Source organism: Anneissia japonica, unplaced genomic scaffold (assembly GCF_011630105.1).
Source record: "Anneissia japonica isolate Jap-2015-1 unplaced genomic scaffold, ASM1163010v1 scaffold7370_len818893_cov191, whole genome shotgun sequence".
Lineage (NCBI taxonomy): Eukaryota > Metazoa > Echinodermata > Crinoidea > Comatulida > Comatulidae > Anneissia > Anneissia japonica.
Genome location: NW_022687459.1, coordinates 756,746 through 778,081, shown reverse-complemented (window position 1 = coordinate 778,081; position 21,336 = coordinate 756,746). Strand labels below are relative to the sequence as shown.

The window sequence follows — 21,336 nt, the reverse complement described above, 5'->3', positions numbered from 1 at the left end:
AATCAACTGTCTCTTATACACATCTAGATGTGTATAAGAGACAGCTGAAATGAAGTAATTACCAGGGCATGCGTAAAGAGAAGAACAGCCTTAGTGCCTGAGATTTAGAAGACTACCGTAAGCCTACTCACTTATCATGCCAATCACTAGGATTCCAACTTTCAAATTCAGTGCCTGGTCCGACGAAATACTCATCGACAAACTTCGTCATGTTAGCAATGTCGGTCAGGTTATTAAATGCACGAAGTACTTCGTCTGAAAGTGTTTAAAACAAGTACAGTTGTTTAATAATAGTAATGATGATAATAATAATAATGATAATAATAATAATAATAATAATAATAATAATAATAATAATAATAATATAATAATAATAATAACAATATAATAATAATAATAATAGGCCTAATAGAAATAATAATGATAAGAATAATAATAATAATAATAATAATAATAATAATAATAATTAATAATAATAATAATAATAATAATAATAATAATAATAATAATAATACCGAAAATAATAATAATAATAATAAAAATACCAAAAATAATAATGTATTTACAGACCACATTTATATCAGCGGCACTCAACAAGAGGTGCGTCAATCACAACAAATATCTTAATGAGAAGTAACAACTTAACATGATGAAATATTTTCTATATTGATCTTATGTCGTGATGTTTATGAATAGCACGTTCGGTAGATCTCGCATGTTATGACATAGACCTAGGTTTGAAGAAATTATACTTACATTCGAAGAGATTCGCTTGGGAAAATTAGCCTTACGCATGGGAGATTTTAGACCTACATTTTGTGGAAATAAACACTGATTTTACGATTACAATTTTTATTCAACCATTTAGCTGCCTATGGCGCGCCATATGAGTCACCACTGCTAAGCCTGTCAGGATCTACCTCTACAGCATTCATCATTGACTTGCACGTACGTGGTCTTCGATTATAAATATATTATGGAAGATTAAGTACCCGAAGTCTATCCCAATATATCATTAATTATATAAATGGAAGACGTGGCAGCACGGATGTCTGCTTTTTTACCTTCGGGTCGTATCATTTGTAGATCGACAAACGTCTTTGAATCTTTATAGATGTTCGCTTTCTGGGCAGCCTCTAGCAACGGTCCAGAGCAGTACACCAAGCTAACGTAAAAAATACCCAACGTTACACCAATCAATCAATCAATCAAATTACCTTATTGTACATTTTCAAAACATAAAAAGAGGAAATTCATCTTTATCCGTGTTTTTAGGATTATGATACTATAGCCGTTGAGTGTTCATAGTAACCAATGCTCTATCCACACTAAAATGTCAAGTACATATAGTTTGCTCATTTATGGGTATGATATGACATCACCATGCCCTTATATGGATGTGCATCTTCGTGTTTAATACCTTAAACCATTTTCTACTCCATGCTAAAAATATTACATAGGCAAATAAATAACGGTTTTTTGGAGGGTTTATTTATTTATTTATTTTTTATTAAATTAATTAATTTTTGTAGCACCATAAATAAGTAACTATATTTTAGTTTTTAAGGTTGTTGCTACTTTGTGTTAACGTTATTTTCTGACATAATCAACCACTGACTTCATAAGTGTTATAACAACGTTTCGTGTTGCTTGCTTAAACGTCGGTCGATATTAGTAGTAAGTCTAAGCCTGGTTTGCAATAGTTCATCGGGTATTACCTTCACCAAAATGCCGGCACAGCTTACCTATTACATGGTGGAATATCCGCCAGCTCTTGTGGCCTCACGGTAGCTATAACCAATAGCATTAACGACGCTGTTTGGAAAACCATGTCTCAGTGCGGATTAGAAATTTTATAGCAACAGACAAGTTCTTTATGAAACAAAAAATAAACAAGGTGATCAAAAGCAATAAGAGATGAAAAATTGCAGTACTGTAATCTGTATGCCTAACTATCGAAATGTCAGTAATGACATAAAACATTACAAATATGCTATAAGACCAGGATGCGATAAATTTCTAATGAATAATAAAGGTACATGAATGCATATTGATCTATTTTTGTATTATTCAGCTACATAATTTATATAAAAGCATACCTAACAATGAAAGAGTGCACAGTTGCGCATCTACTATGGCCTGCCAGACAAGATATTCAATAGCATAACTGCAACTAAACCTTAAAATTCAAACGATCCACTTACAGAAACCAGGAAGTTGTAATAACAAAACTCCCTTTTTAAACAAACAGGAACAATCAACTAAAACAATCAACAGGAAAAATCACCGTGCAAATACACAGTAGGCCTTCTTTGTCTATATGCTACTAAACATGCAGAAAAGGGTCGCTTACCTTGCCTACACTAGGTTTCCGTAAGACATTTTATAACAGTGAAATATGGAATATTATGAATACTGATATAAGAATTGATTTTTGGCAGTCCATAAGCAGCAGGTATGAACATGTTAGAAGCAATGTCCAACCCTCTGAGTTGAGACCGATGTATTTGATTGTGTAAAGCAAGAATGCCCATTATCTTCTGTACCCTTTTGTATATAAAGTAGGCCTATATATATATATATATATATGAATTTGAAAAAGGTATCAAAGTCCATGAACTTTGCACCCAATAGGATAAACCGCACATACAGGACATGAAAGTTCAGAAAGAATTGGAGTTATTGGAGTTAGGGGTGGCTAAAGGATTTGCCCAACAAAGACGAGGGGAGGGTCCGATTTTCCCCAGCGAGTGGGCGTGGTCCTCACACCCCTGGAGATGATCCAGGGTTGTGAGGTATCCTTCGGAAACTAGCAATTTATGGGTTTCAAAAGCTTATTTAAACTATATTGAAGTCTACTAATATATAAGAAATAGGCTTAGGCCTACATGTAATTTTCTTTTCTCCCCGCGAAGTGTGTTTTTCTTCCCGATGGGGGCAGGTCCCAACCAACGGGGTTCCCTTCCAGGCCACCCGCACTGGCGCCACCCCTGATAGAAATATAATTCATAACCATTATATAAGTTATTTAGTCACCAGACTATATATTCTTCTTCTAGTAAACTACATTCTTCAAAATAAACTTATTTTCCGTTTTTACCTCCCTTTAAAGAGTTTATTCAAGTCACTTGTTTGTGTTCAGTGGTGTTGCACACCTATTCTCAGCTGGTTTAGGCAGGTTAATTAAGACACTATCTTATTTTTCATAGACATATTTATAGACATGTGTATATAATAATTCATAGACATGAGTATGTTAAAATTATTGACTACGGTATATTTAATGGCTTAAACTTCAAAAACAATGATAGACAAAACTACAGAATATTAGATTTAACACAATACAATTTGTCACTGCCACCGCAACGCATAAACAACAAGTAAGTATAATAAATGCTTATACATGCTCATGCTCCATTTTTAACATTTATGATATAATATTTTAAATTTTAAAAATTTTATTTAAAAATTATTGATAATAAATTCTGCGTGGCTTACATTTAAATAATATGAAGCTTTGAATTGATAAAATAATTAGCCATATACTTCTTTTTCAAAATTAATCATCCATTTAAAACATAACACTCGCTGTATTATTCATAGACATGTAAAGTTAAACTTAACTTATTTTTATTTAATATACTTACTCGTTATAGATATGGTAGAGGTAGAGGTTGGAGAATAACTCGAGCGTCATTGTGCTGAATTGCGTACGGGCGTCACTGGTCCGTGATTACCTATCAGCCATAAAGAGGCGCTCTTATATAGTAGCTACATGCGGCCCCAGTCTTCTTTTGGAAAGTAAAAAATAAAAAGAAAAAAGAAAGAAAGAAAAAGAAAAAAACGATCTCTCAAAAACCCTCAGAGGATATTTTCGGGCGTCTAGAAACCAACAATTTCTCAGGGGCTTGCCCCCGGACCCCCTAGGGTGGTGTTATCTCGATCGGCCCCACTGTTTCCCATTTCACCACTCTTCCCCCCTTTTGGACATCTCTGGATCCGCCCCAGCCCACCACCAAGTAGGCCTAGTCTTACTTTACTTCATAGGCCTAGGCGATCGAAGAACTAATCTCTCAGAGTCAGCGCAATAATATTTCGTTGCCATCACAACACCATAAACATTAAATAAATATATGAAAATGAACATTATGCACATACATGTTTACGCTGCAATTTAAAATTTTTAAAATAATATTTTTAAATTTAAATATATTTAGTTACAGAATTATCGATTCTGTGTGATGATTTACATTAAAATAATGATACAAAAGTCTTAAGTGTAGCCAATAATCAATAATGAGTATTATTCAACAAAAGTGTTTTGTTTATTTTAAATTCATAATTTTATAATATAGAATAATTCATAATAATGAAATAAAGTGATGCAATATAAAACGCTGCGGACTTTTCCTGGCGTCATTTGTCGACATACCAAGTTGTAGGAACATTGAAGGCGTTTTTGGTGGCGGGATCGTCTTTTTATAGATGATCATGGCGAGGAAGTGTTTTCAGTATATCAACTTTATTCTGGTAAGTATTGTTTAGCTATCTCATGCTCAGTGATATCATGCCAGCAGGGTCTCATAAACATTTTCCCCACACATCCCTAGATGTGTATAAGTAGCAACATCATAGCCACGAACAGATTTGCCGAACCACTTCAAGCCAACAGACCGGATAGATGAAATGAAACAATCATACAAGCATCAGCTTGGCTTTGCAAAGTACAGTTACCACATTGGTAGTAAAAACTTTTGAGTGTTTAGAAGAAAATTTGAAGAGAATATCTCGTACAGTATTTATATGGACACCGCAATAATGTGTACAAATGCCTTCAAATACTTACATTCGTATCAGCTAAGCATCGAGTAGAATTATTTAAATGTGTAATCATTTCATTTTCAGGTCTCCTCACTGTTGGTATCCCAGATACAAGAAACCATATGTTCAACTGGTACGTTGATTTAATTACATATTTAATGTATTTTATATTTATTAGGCCTATTATTATTGTTAGTGTCATTATTTATCATTATTTCGATGTTTGTTTGTTTTTTTGTTTTTTTTGGTTTTTTTTTTGCATATTTTATTTGCCCTCCCAGATGTAATTATCGTACTGAATACTCAGTACGTTCCTAACACTGCCACAATTCAATTCAATTTATTGGTTCCACTTTTGATACAGTGGCACTCAAACAAATGCATCCAAGAAACATACAAATATAAAAACATACAGAAAAATAAAATCAACTTAAAATTAAAATTAACTTGAAAATTTAATATTTCAAAATGCAAAAATTTGAATGCTGTACACGGACGTAAGATTTTTTGTATGCGCTACACTATGTAAGCATGTTCATATATGAATACATATCATGCACTACACTGTATAGGCCTATATACATGTATATGCACATCACACATTGAATATATATGAATATATTCATAAATATAATATGATCTTAATAGGATTCTTATTGAACGAAAGAAGGATAACTGTTTGTTAGTTTAGTTAGAGTAACTTAAAAGTCCATGTCTTTAGCAATTAGTGCATTCTAAGGTCTGTTGCGCCATTAACAAATATTTCTCAGGATTGTTGTAAATTATATATAATAATATATATATATATATAATAAATTAGGACAAGCTCGGTGGTCTAAAGGTTAGGACACCTGCTAGTTATTTGGAGGTCGTGGGTTCGATTCTCACCCCAATCACTTGCGAATTTTATTTTCGCAAGTATTTGGGAATATACTGAGTTTTCAGCACGATACACGTCAGGTAGGGCAACAAATCACTCCTATATTATTATTATTGTCGTTATTATTATTATTATTAATAATATATAGTTATTGTTATTTTTGTTTCTGACATTGCGAATATCATTAATATAATAGCATTTATCATAATTAATATTGTTATCCATATCAATTTTATAATATTTTTTTTTTAGTATACGTATTAATAATTACATTAATGTCATTATAATTATGTCTATTATTGGGTTTTTTTACATGTTATAACAATTCTAGGTGATTGTGAATGGTTTAACACTAACTATCTAAACCCAACTTTGGTTTCGTCATACAATTTTTATAGATTGTACACACAAGAAGCAGGGTATGGAGGACGGTGCGATAACAAACGATATGATAACATCGTCTTCATCATTGGAAGGCCATTTGGCGCAAGAAGCGCGCCCCACCAGCAATACCATTGGATGGATTCCTGAAACAACAAAAAATGCCGGACAAGAATGGATACAGGTAAGGATATATATATATATATATATATATATATATATATATATATATATATATATATATATATATATATATATATATATATATATGAATTTTACAGGTCAAGTTCCCATTTGCACACCTTGTTACTGGAATAGTTACAGAGTGGGTGTACGAGACGGATCTGTCGTCTTTCAATGCCAGCGGAGAAGAAACCCAAACCATGTATCACGAGAGCTTCAGAATTGAATACGGACCACATGAGAGCGCCCTCTTGACAACTGAAGAGGTACCGTACGTTAACTTTGGTGTCAAGCTATGAAATAAGACGTGGTAATAAAACACAAATTTGGAATACACTACAAAATTCTTAACCATCTTTGGTAATAATAGAAGATAATAAAATAACATATTCTGTAAAAAAAATGCCAAATCAGGATTAGAAATCGGATCTTTTGCCCTATATGCAGACACCGGTCCAACTGGGTCATTTGAATTCAAAACCGATGAAGGCAATATATATTATATATCACTTTTTTTGTATATGCGGGTACAGAACGATTACTTATGAATGTGACAAGCAATCTTATTAGGCATTTTATACAAAAGACACGTTTTAAATATTCATGTAGAACACAGGATCTGTAAAGAGTTCAGTTTACACATACATAGATAGGCCTTCTTACTGTTAAGGTTAGTCATGATAAATGAATATTACAAAGTGATAATGCATTGTTTTGTTTGTTTCTATAGCTGATCATTTTAAACAGTACGAAAGGTGAAGTAAGTATCTTAAATTTTGTGAATAAAAATCCATTGTCTCCAATTGGCATATCTACTTTGATGATGATAACGGTGGTGGTGATGATGATGATGATGTTGATAATGATAATGATGATGATGATGATGATGATGATGATGATGATGATGATGATGATGATGATGATGATGATGATGATGATGATGATGATGATGGTTGTGATGGTGCTATATACAAATATGAAAAATATGTTTATTATTCGAAAGGTACAAACGACGAATATAGATCCCGTTTATACTCGAATATTTCGCATTATACCTCTAAGCACCACTTCGCAGCAAATTGGGCTCAAATTTGAGATCTTAGGATGTAATCAAACGAGCTGCCAATGTCCTGAAGGTAGGATGGTCACTTGACTTACAATCTTTAATGACCCAAATAAAATGATTGATTGATTGATTGATTGATCGATCGATCGGTCGGTCGATGAACAGGTAAAAATATACGGTACTGTTGTAGATGCTAGGATTACATAGTTTAAATACTGTTATTCATGGATTAAATAAAAAAGAGTTAATCTGCACAGTACCAAACCATATATAGAGTCCTAGGATAATACGATATAGGCTTTGCAATACCCTCAAATTTTCACTACTTAGGCCAATTATTTCATTAGGCCTATGTTTTTGTTTTAATAATACATATTTATCAGAAAATAGAATATTTACCCGACATACGACGCTGATATATCCACTTAAACAGAATTTATTTATTTATTAGGTCAATTCGTAGTTTAAACTGCTCATGCCAGTATCAAGTTCAATCGACACACACATACACACAACATAGGCCTATGTTTGTTTCGCTTAAACTTGGAAATGGTCCCGAGAAGTTCAAACTACGAATTGACTTATTTAAACACACAGAGTGAGTACATACCTCCCAATGTGCCGCATATACCAAATTAATAATACATGTAGGGCATTTATGGGCGACTCCATTATTTCCTTTTATGCTCGAGGGGTAAGATTCAGAAAAGAAAATTCTGACCTTCACCTTATTCTTTGAGTTTTTCACGTCAAAATTATAATCACCTCTTCTTTCAATCAATATGTACCACTCCATTACATTTTATGACAATTCTTGCTCATTAGATTTGTGTAATCCTGTTAATAAACAGGCAGAGACATACCGACAGCCCGACAGACAGACAGCACCGGGCATACAGAAACAAATAAGTGTAAATACATAACCTCCTTGGCGGAGGTAATTATAATACTAATTGCCATGCCCTAACAAACTATTTATATATTATGGTATTACTTAGATTGTTACCACGTGCCACAGGGAATGGCTGATAGACGTATTAAGACCGAACAGATATCAATAATGTACTCAAGAATGATGTACTCCAATAATTATAACAACGTACGGCTTAATGATGATTATGGCTTAACTCGAAATAAAAATTTCCAATGGCTACAGGTATAATATCTTCCAAACTTTTGACATTGCATTTTAATTGTCATTAAATATCAGGTGTTCTTAATTACAAGTTGAATTCATAATCTGAGCCTTCTGTCTACGCTTTTGAACATGAGATTGACAGTTTACCGTAATCTGAATGATAATGCATCAGACATTGACTATTTAAGTGCAAAAAATTCCCTAGTTACAGATGTATTGTCCCATACAAAATACTTTAAAAGAGGCATAAAAGTCATTTTTGCTAATTTTTTTTTAGAATAAAAATAACGAATCTGAACATAACAGCAAGAAAAATGGAAGTGTTTTATTGTTTTTTATTATAATTTTCTAGTATAAAAATCAAGTTTAAAATTCAATCATTTATATACTCAAGTAAATATTAATATATGTTACTGCAAAATGAGCAAGTTCAAATTTCAAAATTATTTATATTTTTTTCTCTTTTCATTTTGAGAGGAAAATACATCTCTAACGGTTAAAACTCTTCCATCGCCTCTGGGAAAGAGAATTCCCTTCTGTATCAACCACCGTGATATCCCTTCACCCAGAAAATGTTTATTTGTTTAGCTGCGATTGTGTAGGACTCCTGTGTGTTTATTAACACAATAAACACATGAGTGTTTCAATGTTGATATTACAAAAATGTTTTTTACTTCCTAGGTTACTTTTGATGAAATACACATCATTTCAGGAGTCATCACCAAAGGAGGTTATCGCTATTACTCCACTGACTATTTTTCTACAAATTATGTGGAAACATTCGATATAGAATTGGGCTTAGAAACTGATGATTTACAACGCATCAACCAGGTACACTAAGATAGACATTTGCGTCCTTAATGTCATGTTCAGTTATTAATTATATAATTGTGAATATGATAATAATGGTGATGATGGCGATGATTATGGTGGTAATAACGATGGTGATGTTGAAGATGCAGCTACTTCGGATAATAACAATAATATTAAAATAATAATATGATAATTCTAACATCATTTTTTTAAATTTTAGACGTTCAACGGAAACACAAACAGAAATACCAGTGTAATCAATATATTTGAAGCGCAATTTTCCCGTATTTTCCGTATCATTCCACTTTCGACTTCGTCATATTATTACGGTCTTCGGCTAGAGATCTTGGGCTGCTACATCACCAAATCATGTGGATGTTTCGTAGGTAAGTATGGTAGCATTAGTCTAAACATATATAGCTTGAAACACTGATTTAATCATTACTATAAGTATTACTGTATTACAGGTAGTTACGTAATTTAATTTTATATCATATATAATAATAGAAATAATAATATTACAAATGACACTTATCTTAATTGATATTATTATTATTATTATTACTAGAATAAGTACGGTACTCAATATCTTCATTATGTTAGGAAATAACAACAAACTTCAGGGTTTGATGGACGGTCGAATCAGTGCTCGCCAATTGTCAGCGTCATCTCAATATGAAATGATTGATGGCTATGGCCCAGCAAGCGCCCGCCTTCAGAGCCACATGAACGATCAGAGTTTTGGATGCTGGGTTCCAAATGGAATGACGAATCAATGGATACAGGTTGTCTCTTATACACATCTTATACTCAAGTAAATATTAATATATGTTACTGCAAAATGAGCAAGTTCAAATTTCAAAATTATTTATATTTTTTTCTCTTTTCATTTTGAGAGGAAAATACATCTCTAACGGTTAAAACTCTTCCATCGCCTCTGGGAAAGAGAATTCCCTTCTGTATCATCCACCGTGATATCCCTTCACCCAGAAAATGTTTATTTGTTTAGCTGCGATTGTGTAGGACTCCTGTGTGTTTATTAACACAATAAACACATGAGTGTTTCAATGTTGATATTACAAAAATGTTTCTTACTTCCTAGGTTACTTTTGATGAAATACACATCATTTCAGGAGTCATCACCAAAGGAGGTTATCGCTATTACTCCACTGACTATTTTTCTACAAATTATGTGGAGATCAATGACAATAATACAGATATTAACGAAAGGATTGAACAACCGCATCATTATTCAATTTTATAGGTTGAATTCTCAGGCACGCTCTTACTAACAGGAGTTGCAACGCAAGGTTGTCATAGTAATTACATAGGCCAGTGGGTGTACACATTTAATATTGCAGTCGGATTCCAAGGAACGGCACTGACAACCCTCGATGAGGTAAATTTTGAGACAGGACGCTTCTGATACAGGAAGTGTTTCAAATGTCTTAGGTCCTGATGTGTTAAGTTATGTTATTTGGTTGTCATCCGAAATAATATTATTTACAAATACATACTACTATTTAAATAGTGCATGCTAAATATATTATACATTTGTTTTTCTTCTCTTGCCGGGAAGAATTGTGGGGATACAAGAATCATAATAATTTATCTTTGATAATTTATTGAGTAAAGTATGGATCATTTTACTGCACGGTAAAAACATAATCGACCCCCACATTTACGACAGAGGGACCACTAATTCTGCTAATGAGTTACAACATCAAAACTTTTATTCCATTAAAATGTGTAGAATTAATTTAAAAAAATATATATATATAGGCCTAATATTGATTTTTCATGAATACATTTTGTTAAGTCATTATAACATTACGAAATATTGTCATTTTTCAGACTTTCATAGGGAATTCTGATGCGAATACAGTGGTAGTGAATGTTTTCACACCAGTTTATGCCAATGTAATGCGACTCATTCCAATATCTACACAGAGTATATTCTTCGGCCTACGTTTTGACATTTACGGGTGCATGATTCCAGATGAGTGTACAAATAACGGTAAGCCAAGTAAATTGTAAAACATTTTATAGAATATTTATAATGCTATAATAAAATTATATTATAGAGAAGCCTATATTATGTGTTCAAATCTATAATAGATGATACAAACGGCTTTACGACGATCACCAACGACTTTACGCTGACGTACGTTTTGGTCTCGAAAATTCGGATGAGTAGTTGGAGGTAATATGACAGTGTGAACGCAAACCCCCTTCAGTTTCGAACTTGGCGTTATTAGTGAGCTTTCGATTGCACGACGACGGTAATGACGTCACATAAAGTTACTGAGGTGTGTGGAGTAAGACTCGAGCGTTAAAAGACCATATAGTAAAATAACATAATGAAATGAACAATTGTGATAAAATCATGATATATTTATACCTTCAAAGAATTTTATTTATTGTTTAAGTATAATTATACCGCCCTTATTTATTAAGACCTACTGAGTATATTATATTTCGGTGTGGAAATCTCATTCTCATATTTTTTCTTGTTTAATTCAAGAGTTTGACGTCAGAATTGACAACGCAGGCTTCATCGAGATCCAGTTAAACGGAAAAGACTGGGGTAGAGCCTGTAAGGATGACATCAATAACCACGAAGCTGACTTGGTGTGTCAATATCTGGGTTATTCAAGAGCTAAAGGACATCATCATTCATCGGACAGCCAATTCGAAAATAAAAAGTTTGAAATCCATTGCGACAATGGTGATTATGCGCTGTTCCAATGTGAGGTCACTGAACGGAGCGACTGCAAGCACAAATACAAAACCGTGGAATGCGAAACATGTACGTACGTCTGATAAATAAACAGTGAAACAAACATATATTTTATAATAAATTATTGTTATATAATATGCAATTTTTAATAGGGAGGTCAAAAGATGGGTGCGCTGTACGACGGTTGTACAACCGTCGGGCGAATCTATCTCCGCCTGACAACGCGACGTCGTCTGCTGACAGTCAAATTGCAGACGCAGACCATTGCAGATTGTTATTAAAAAGTTGGTTGCTCGCTCTTCGTCCCTTTTTTTCTCGTGGAATCGGCGGAGTTGTACCCGACTTAAAGGAAAGAAAAATCAACACCCAAGCTCATGAGCTCCAGGCCGGTGTCTCCATCTCACTTTCTTTACCATTTCGGTCAAACCGTGCAATGCGGAGCGTATGGGGGAAGGGTCGATATTGGATAGCCCCAGTCCAATAACTACCAGGAAGAGGACGGTAGGCCCACTAAGATCAAAACAGCATATCTTCATAAGACACCACAATAATAGCCTATACAGTACACAGGTAAAATAATGGCTATATGCCTAAAACAATCAAAACTTTAAAATGCGCAAATAATTAACCTGCATAATAAGAAACGCTTTGAAGAAAATACTGTAGCAAAACAAAAACTATTTATAAATATATGAAGTCAATCGTCTCTATGAAGCTGCATTCACACCGAATCCGAATTTTCGGATCGGAAGGTCTACCGAACCGATCAGAATTTCGCTTCGAATCCGATGTGAATTCAGCATACACCAGTACCAATTAAGAATATCAGGGGCGGATCCAGAAATGTCCAAAAGGGGGGGCTGCTGTGGTATGTTACCAGGAACACGCCCAAAATATGACCTTCGAAAGATATGCTATATATGAATAAATTTTCAAGTGGACATACATAGTGAAATCTCAATGACACAACCCTAACCCCGCCGAGGCGTATCATTCGGTTAATTAAAATTATATTGATGAAATTTTAATATCCCTGGCCTGCATATTTTACACTGAGCAATATCGTCAACAAACACTTGGAAATTATTGTAAGACAAACCAATGTTTACTTGTTGTGCATGAGAAATGCGTAACACTATTGAGATTGCATGGACCTCGATGTACTAACGCTACCGAAAGTGATTGCGCCAATCCAATAGTAAAAAATAATAATAATAATAATAATAATAATAATAATAATAATAATAATAATAATAATAATAATAATTATTATTATTATTATTATTATTATAAAATTATTATTATTATTATTTCGATGAATAATAATAATAATAATAACAATAATAATAGTAATAATGACGTTATTAATAAGAATACAATACTAAATTAATAATAAAGATGGTGATGATAATGACGATGATGATGGTGATGATGATGATAATGATGATGATGATTATGACGATGACGGCTGCAGCGTCACCACTGCCGCCAACAACGACGTTTGACGATGACGATGATTATATTGATGTGAGAATGCTGTTGATAATAAACATGGTGATGATAACACAGTGATAAAAACGATACTATAAATCGATATATATATATATATATATATATATATATATACAGTATATATATATATAGTTTTTAACCATCCCTTTTTTTGACAAGCCAAATCATTTTTCCCATTGTAATTTTTTCATGTTTTTTTTCTCTCTCATCTCTGAATATTCTCCACCTGATAGGTGAACAATGCCCTGCATCAGTTGGCTTCAACATTACAAGCCGATCTACTCGATATACAACAAATACGCTATTAATAGATATCCATCATACGTTTACCTGCTCTGGATATATTACTGGATGGAAATTTGGCGATTTCTACAATAATAAATTCTTAGGCCTACAGTTTTGCAATGTGCGTCAAAAACTACCAGAGTTGGCCGTGTATACTATTGTTGACTGCACAACCATACGAATGCCGTCCAACTCATCAGACGGTCGGCAAGTCGTCAAAGAATTGAGTCCAAATGATTGGATAGCGGTTCAAGCAGGAGATAGAATCGGAATATATATTAAATATGGGTACATTTTGTGCGATGAGTCAGGTCTTGACGCCGTAAGATTTCTCTATCTATATAATAATAATTGGGTTCGAAAGGGCGATGAATTTGCGTTCAGTGCCTGGTATACTCGAGCATATTCATTTGCGGCTATCATGGGTAAGTCTAGCATCCATAAACGCCCGCCCCATATCATGATTTAAGTTATGGCAATGATGATGATGACGATGGTGATTATGATGATGATGATGATGTTGATGATGGAGAAGATGATAATAACATGATGATGAAGTCCATGATGATATGCCGACGACGATTATGTTAGTGACGACGATAACGCATTCAAAATTATTTTCTTGTTTCAGATACTGGGTGTCCAGACCTTTCTTGGACTTACTATAACAAGTGGTGTTTCCGGTCCAGCAACGTTAATTCCCAACAAGGTGGCTCTGATGACTGTTATAACACGGGGGCCATGTTGATGCCTCGATTTACAGAACTTGTATTTCTAGAGAAACTTATTAGTAATAATACTCCAGTGTGGACAGATGAAATCCACGGTAAGTTTACGGATATAAAACATCTTTAAGCAAAGTGTTGTACTGTAGGACAGGGCGTTTCAATTGCACGCGACTCGACTTCTCTTAACTGCTTTTTGAGATGCCAATCACACTTTGCTTAATTTACGAACAAGATTATAACGACACGCATTTCAAGGAAAATACTAAAAGAAAAGGCCGTTACAACTAACATTATATAATATAAAAGAATAAATCTTTTCGACTGGATAAATAATAATAGGCCTATTCACAAACGTAACTAACAGTGTATTTTTCGGAGGCAAACAAATAGATGATATAACAAGTTATATATTCTGAGATTAATAGGATTACAGTATTGGGGCTGACAGACGACTCATGTGACCACGCACAATTCACAACAGGCAAAAGGAAAGTTATAACAGATACAAGTACAGTATATTGTTTTTTCTAGTTTTAGGAGACGGCAGTAGTTCCTCCACCAGTCTATGTACAAGTGTCAGTCTGACGGAGAATGCAGCCGTTTTCCAAAACGTTTCCTGTGACAAGTATCTGCTTGTTGTCTGCGCCATTTACTTGAAAGAAGACAAAGGTGATGTTTAATTACTTATTTTAAATTAATCAGAAATTTTTATAATACAGTACATTACAATTACGATTTTCATTATATATTATTGTTTTTATTTATCAAAAGTACATTACATTACAGTATTAAAACAATATTAGCAGACAATGATAATGATGATGATGATGACGACGACGATGATGGTGACGAATGATAATACAAATAATATTAAAATGGATTTATATTACACTATTACACACATATCCAGAAATCAAACTCACACATAGAATAAATAATGTACAGGACTAAAGAATTTGCAGAATTATAGTTTTGGGTTTTGTTTTTCCTTTTTCTTTTCCATTAACTAAGCCCTCATTTTTAGCATCCGCTGCTTCAGCAATATATCTAGAAAAATACGTTCACGTAGGCAACCGATTTCTTGATTAATGCAGGAAAATGCACTCTAGCTACGCGACTACTATGTATTGGTAATAGCAATGTATATTATGTTTAATAAAACTGGATTTTTATAACATTCATCAACATATAATTATTTTCCATATGTGAAATAATTTTCTATGTTGTATGTTATCAAATATCATTATTCACTTTACAGTATGTTTAATTCAATGTTTTTCTATCATATATGTTATTTGTAAAATGTTTTATGTGGTCAACCCCTAAACGTATAAAATCTATATTTTATATATATATATGAATGATTCCCTCATGTTTCATATGTATTACTCTATGTTTTTCCCCACGACAAATGTTGGTAATAATACTAAGAGATTTTTATGAATAATGTGTTTTGATTATTTTTTAACATTGAATTATTTTATGTTTACAAACTACATTTTTTTCCTCCAATCAGGTTTCACAAAATGGTAGTGCAGTAATATTAAGTAATGATGTCATTTGAATTTTTAAGTTGTGTCAACTGACGTACGACACTACATGTGATAATAATTGATCTATGTTGGTGCACGATGGACAATTTTTAACTTTTGTTCCTATTTAATAATCTGGACAGGGCTTTATGTAGTACAGTGCTTTGAATGCTACTGTTGAATGATAAAGATCCTAATGTTGATCAAATGCATTATCATTGTCGTATTATTTTCCACCTTCTCCACAAATACCAATATAATCAAAAATTTACTGTGTGCAAATTTAAAATATGATCATATATAATATATCTAATAATTGCAATTTGCTTTCTCTGAGGTACACAATATTGACTTATGGATACAACAACACTTGAGTGTGCGGAAATGAAGATGATGTCAATCAGCATGTGTTAATATTCAATCAAGATGAGAACTAAAGGATGACAAACTTTTGGACATAAATCTGATAAATTTTAATTCAACATATACTAAATGAACTTTTCACAGCAATTAATAAGTCCCAAGTTTGATAGGATGAAATAGAGGGCGTTATCATCTCGCTTCTGATGTAAATACTCTTGTCCATTAAAACTGAATGTTATTGTTGAATCTCTCTTGTCACGCTTCAATGCCTCTTGCCATTGTTCTATTGATTCAGTAACAATTCACTGGTCACAACATAATGTCTAATTCATGCTATCTGAGGTACAGAAAATCTTTATTTGCTAAGGTCTAGATGTAGCCTAAAGGCTTGAAGTCTCCTTTAATGTCGTAACCCACAATGCTTTTCCTTCCTATTTGTTCACCTACGAAAAACCAGAATGCAACTTCCACACATACAAGTGTATTTACCCATGCTTCCTGTAAATATACAAAATTTCAAACAAAATTTTCAATGCATAATTTTAACACTATTAGGGTTAAAGCAAAGATCTTGTAATTACAAGACAGTATTCTCCGCGATTTTGGCATGCAAATTCTAACGCAATGTAGGGCGCCCTCTTGCAAAAGTGATTACTTTTTAACTTTGTCATCAGAAATCGTTAACTGAAAATAGCGCATCTGCCTGCAAATTCTTTAACAACCATGGTAACAATTAGGATGCTCTCTCTTAAGCTTGATTACTTTTTATGCTTCGTTTTAATGATCATCATCATCTTTGGTTAAAGTAGAAAATATGTTTTAACAGTTGAACCTGTCTGTACAAACACCTCTCGTTGATTACCACCTCTTAAGCAACAACTTGGCACAAGCCACTTATGTTTCCAATTCAATCACTGCACGTAAATATCTCTTGTGGATGCCCAACTTTCATAGGCGACCGTGACACTTTTTGGGCTTAAATGTTTTTTTATTCCCAACAAACACAACGTTACAAGGAGGTGACAACAATTAACACATTGGCTTTATTAAATCACAACTTCACATTAAAAAATATTAGTGTACCACAGTTATGGTGGTGTGTGTGTTTTTTGGGGTTTTTGGTTTGGTATCTAATTATTATTAACTGTGTTGTTGGTTTTGATACATTGTGTATCTAAGATCTGTAAACTTTGCCCTCTAACTAAGGTATTGATATTCTTGTGTCTCCATAAAAAGTATTTACAAACCGAACTTACTCTCACGGTGCCCTTTACATCTTTTGATGAAAAAATTTGTCCCCTTAAACAACCCTCAATTAGTAGGTTTTTTTAAGCCTCCTTAAATATAAAAAGTTCAATTAGAATACATTCCCATTTTTTCCAATACATCAAATGTTTGCCACTGAAGAGTCACCTAAAAAGGTTCTACTGACTAATGATTAAAAAACACATTTAGCAAAGGTAACGAAACATAAGACTCATCATGGAGTTAGGTACCAAGTGGTGGTAAACTTTATTTCTGTTGCTAACTCAACAAAACATGTTATTTACCTTGACTGTAAGCTGAGCCCATTTTCCAGTAGTAGCCGACTTCACTACATCTTGGACGCCTTTCATTACTTGAGGGAATTCATTTGGGAATGGTGGTGCTAGCTCAACTTTTGCATAGTACCAGAACTTGGTAAGTCTAGGTTTAGAATACGCGAAAGCATCTACATGAAGAAAAAAGGGAGCAATTAACAGGAATGGAAAAATACAATGAAAAAGTAGGAAATAAAAACTAAATTGAACCCAAGCTTCTAAGCTTCTTGGACCAAGCCATGGCCATGCTGTAAAGAAAGTATTTTTTTTTTAATTGTGCAGATGATACCTCAAAAACTGGCTCAAATATGCAAGAAATTTCGCTAGAGGTAAATAGGTGCCCAGAATTGGGCAGCTGTTCCATGGCAGAACAACGTAACTTGAAATTTTCACTTTGGAGAAAAATAGAGTTAAAGTTTGCATGTTTGAAACTTTGCAATAAATTGTCGTAGCATTTTGAAATTTTGCAGGATTGTATATCTATAGACATTGTGATTACATGTAAAATTTTAGTTACAACCATTTGTTTATTGCAAAGTTATTAGTGATAATGTCAGACTCAGTATTATTGCAAGTGGGACATATTTTTGGAATTTATCATGTTTGGGGCAATCATATGTATTACCTACAGTACCGGACAGTTTTATTGCAAAAATTCAACGCATTCAACCCGTTGCGTTTTCGTTGACAACGCGTTGGCGTTTTCGTTGGCGTTGTCGTTGAAACTGTTGACATCGTTGAGAGCTCAGAAATAGTTGTCTCTTATACACATCTAGATGTGTATAAGAGACAGGTAACTCAGACATTCTGGCAATTTCTTACTGATTGCAAAATGGCAGCCGCTCGGCGTGCTAGCGAACACAGATTCGCTGTACTTATTTGTGGGCTTATTTGCTGAAAAAGGTACTTTGTGAGTGGTTAAATTATGTGAACATGTTTGTTAATTATATGTTGTGACTGTGTGAGAACACTGAGGTAAAAACTTTAAGAATTAAAAGTTCTGGCCATTTCTTAATGATTGCAAAATGGCAGCTGCTCGTTGCTAGCGAACACAGATTCGCTGTACTTATTTGTTGAAAAAGGTACTTTGTGAGTGGTTAAATCAGGTGAAAATGTTTGTTAATTAGGCCTATAGGCCCTATGTTGTGACTGTGAGACTTGAACGTTGAGGTAAAAAAATTAAGAATTAAATGTTAGGTGCGAAAGTGCATTAGCGCCAATAAAGCCAGCCTAGCCTGTAGGTAGTTGGCCTAGCCAAGGCTGGGCCTATCTATGTTGTAGGCCTAGCCCCCCCCCCCTTCCCTGCCCTAGCCTAGCTAGGCCCTCTCTCTAGCCTACCCAGACATCATGGTCTCCTGTCTGACGATAGAGATTTACCTACACTGATTTAAGTTTATGAGTATAATATTATAAAAAGTATGTAAGTAAAAAGTGAACATACCTGATGCAACTTTGGGTCCTTGTACCATGAGAGAAGAACCTAATCGCTGGCCTAAGCCGGCGAGTTTCTGAGCTGCCTTCGCCATTTTCGTCGCCGGTTACTGAACTAAGATGGCTGACATTCATTATGCGCAGCTGCAACCCAGAAATTTTGAAGTTGATAGATACGTTTTCAAATATTATTTTATATTCGAAAAACAAATATAAACAAAAATAATAATATAATATCTTGTTTGTTTTTATAATGCGTTGAAATTTTCAATTGAATATACATTTTAATAAAAACTTCTTTCATAACCAAACATTTTTCTCTATCCCTGGACGATAAATCTTAAGGAGAAGAAAGGGGGCGCTATAATGAAAACTCAAATCAAATTTTTTAATATCCAAAAAGATCAATGATTAGCAAAGTTTGTGCTTATCAAAAATAAATCTAATTTACTGCTAATAAACATGAACAATATAATTATTTATTTTCTATACAATTTGAAAATTAGAACAATATTCTTTTTAGCAACAGACGCGTAAATACAACTACTCTATTAGGCCTGCAATAAATAAATATTTTTAAAAATGAAATATTAAAATCAAATAATATTACAGTAAACTGGGTGTTAAATGTATGTCTTATCAGTGGAATAATTGATCCTTTTTTCATTGTAAAAAGGCAACTTAATCTCTATGTAAAAAATATTGACTACAGTTTTCATGTCAAATATATATCAGCAAAAAATATTTAGACTTTTAGATTGATCAATGCAAAGATGGCTAAGGCAACAACAACCAATATATAAATAGTCATAATACTGTATTGAAGAAATTAACCCCAAAACCGGTACGTAAGGGAGGTGGTATCTGCAGCTAACCACGCATTATAAATCTTAAGAAAGGACTATTGCCTCGAAATCAAGGTAGGTAGGTAGGTAGGTAGAATTGTTATATTTATTTTATACTACTTCAAAGATATCTTTCATCTTTAATAATTAATTTTTCTATAGGGGCTATGCATACATCAAGCCTATCGTTACAATTATACCCCTAATTTTAATCAGTATGAGTTTCATTTTTAGTATATAAAAATAGCTAGCCTATGCTATAAAACGAAAAAAAAAATGACACTCAGTCAAAACGAATTGTTATTTAGTATTATTTTTTTTTAAATAATTAGTGAGTCCACTGTTGTCCTTTATTAAGTATTTCGGCAGGCCCAAAAAGATAAGTTAATATACAAGATACAAGATTATTTTATTGTTACTGATACATAAAATACAAGTAATTGTTTTCGTGTCAAATGCATCTCTGCTAATAAAATATCTCAGTTGGTGTAAACAAAAATATTAATTACATTCATAATTTACACTCTAATTACCGGTACCTTCAAATCATAATTGAATATGTTTGAATCCTATCACCTGTCGTCGCTTTATAGCCATAAATTTAATGAAATACAAACAAATTTATGTTGTAGGACGGACGACCATTAGAAGTAAATCAAACACTATCATTAATTGAGTGATACTCCAGCCGGAGTTTATCAATTACACTATCAAAATCAAGACCATGTTACCAAAACGTCCAAAACACACAGTACACATAGTCCACCAGAAATACGGATTTGAAGCACCGAAGTTGGACATAATTGCAACAAAACGTTTTTTTATGAATATATATAGTTAAATTTTATATCTACAACATACAAAAAGTTTACCAAAATATACCCACGGGAAAGGTGATTTTTATAGCAAAGAAAACTGAACTATTTCACTGGGCTTATACGCCCTGCCTAGGATGTGTGCTGTCTCTTATACACATCTAGATGTGTATAAGAGACAGAAACTGTCGTAGCCAAAAAGAGGCCAAGTAGAGCATCTTAT

At 33.4% G+C, this 21,336-nt stretch overlaps 4 protein-coding genes across 7 annotated transcripts in view; 2 read left to right on the top strand and 2 right to left on the bottom strand.

Annotated features, from left to right (window-relative positions):
* Window positions 1–2,557, bottom strand: part of LOC117119078 (trehalase-like) — a 14,506-nt gene extending 11,949 nt beyond the window's left edge. The window contains exons 1-4 of one of the 2 annotated variants that reach the window (XM_033263889.1): window positions 2,354–2,557; window positions 1,746–1,872; window positions 1,065–1,165; window positions 132–255 (exon numbers count right to left, since the gene is read on the bottom strand). In XM_033263889.1, the coding sequence (XP_033119780.1) occupies window positions 132–255; window positions 1,065–1,165; window positions 1,746–1,831 (311 nt within the window). In that variant the 5' untranslated portion in view covers window positions 1,832–1,872; window positions 2,354–2,557. Of the gene's footprint in view, window positions 1–131; window positions 256–1,064; window positions 1,166–1,745; window positions 1,873–2,099; window positions 2,238–2,353 lie in introns of those variants that run through there. The other variant, XM_033263897.1, reaches the window with a different exon arrangement.
* On the top strand, window positions 2,328–12,650 carry LOC117119054 (lactadherin-like). Of its 3 annotated transcripts, none has more exons than XM_033263867.1 (14): window positions 2,350–2,455; window positions 4,356–4,530; window positions 4,906–4,954; window positions 6,100–6,266; window positions 6,364–6,531; window positions 6,996–7,025; window positions 7,269–7,401; window positions 8,330–8,487; window positions 9,151–9,300; window positions 9,503–9,668; window positions 9,886–10,070; window positions 10,547–10,681; window positions 11,137–11,299; window positions 11,807–12,649. In XM_033263867.1, the coding sequence occupies exons 2-14, from the start codon at window positions 4,486–4,488 to the stop codon at window positions 12,103–12,105; spliced, it is 1,848 nt and encodes a 615-aa protein (XP_033119758.1). In that variant the 5' UTR covers window positions 2,350–2,455; window positions 4,356–4,485; the 3' UTR covers window positions 12,106–12,649. The 3 variants fall into 3 exon arrangements, with proteins under 3 accessions (XP_033119770.1, XP_033119758.1, XP_033119765.1); XM_033263874.1 differs by having other exon boundaries at window positions 2,353–2,455; window positions 9,886–10,067; window positions 11,807–12,647; XM_033263879.1 differs by lacking the exon at window positions 4,356–4,530 and having other exon boundaries at window positions 2,328–2,455; window positions 11,807–12,650.
* A 1,110-nt stretch (window positions 12,651–13,760) lies between these two features.
* On the top strand, window positions 13,761–16,688 carry LOC117119033. Its single transcript, XM_033263845.1, has 3 exons — window positions 13,761–14,244; window positions 14,451–14,645; window positions 15,079–16,688. Exons 1-3 carry the CDS (start codon window positions 14,001–14,003, stop codon window positions 15,225–15,227), a joined length of 588 nt encoding a protein of 195 aa, XP_033119736.1. The 5' UTR covers window positions 13,761–14,000; the 3' UTR covers window positions 15,228–16,688.
* LOC117119043 (ATP synthase subunit g, mitochondrial-like) lies at window positions 16,529–19,615 on the bottom strand. The gene is made up of 3 exons (XM_033263856.1): window positions 19,464–19,615; window positions 17,993–18,153; window positions 16,529–16,940 (listed from the first exon to the last, which is right to left on the bottom strand). The coding sequence occupies exons 1-3, from the start codon at window positions 19,546–19,548 to the stop codon at window positions 16,812–16,814; spliced, it is 375 nt and encodes a 124-aa protein (XP_033119747.1). The 5' UTR covers window positions 19,549–19,615; the 3' UTR covers window positions 16,529–16,811.
* Window positions 19,616–21,336: the final 1,721 nt, after the last annotated feature.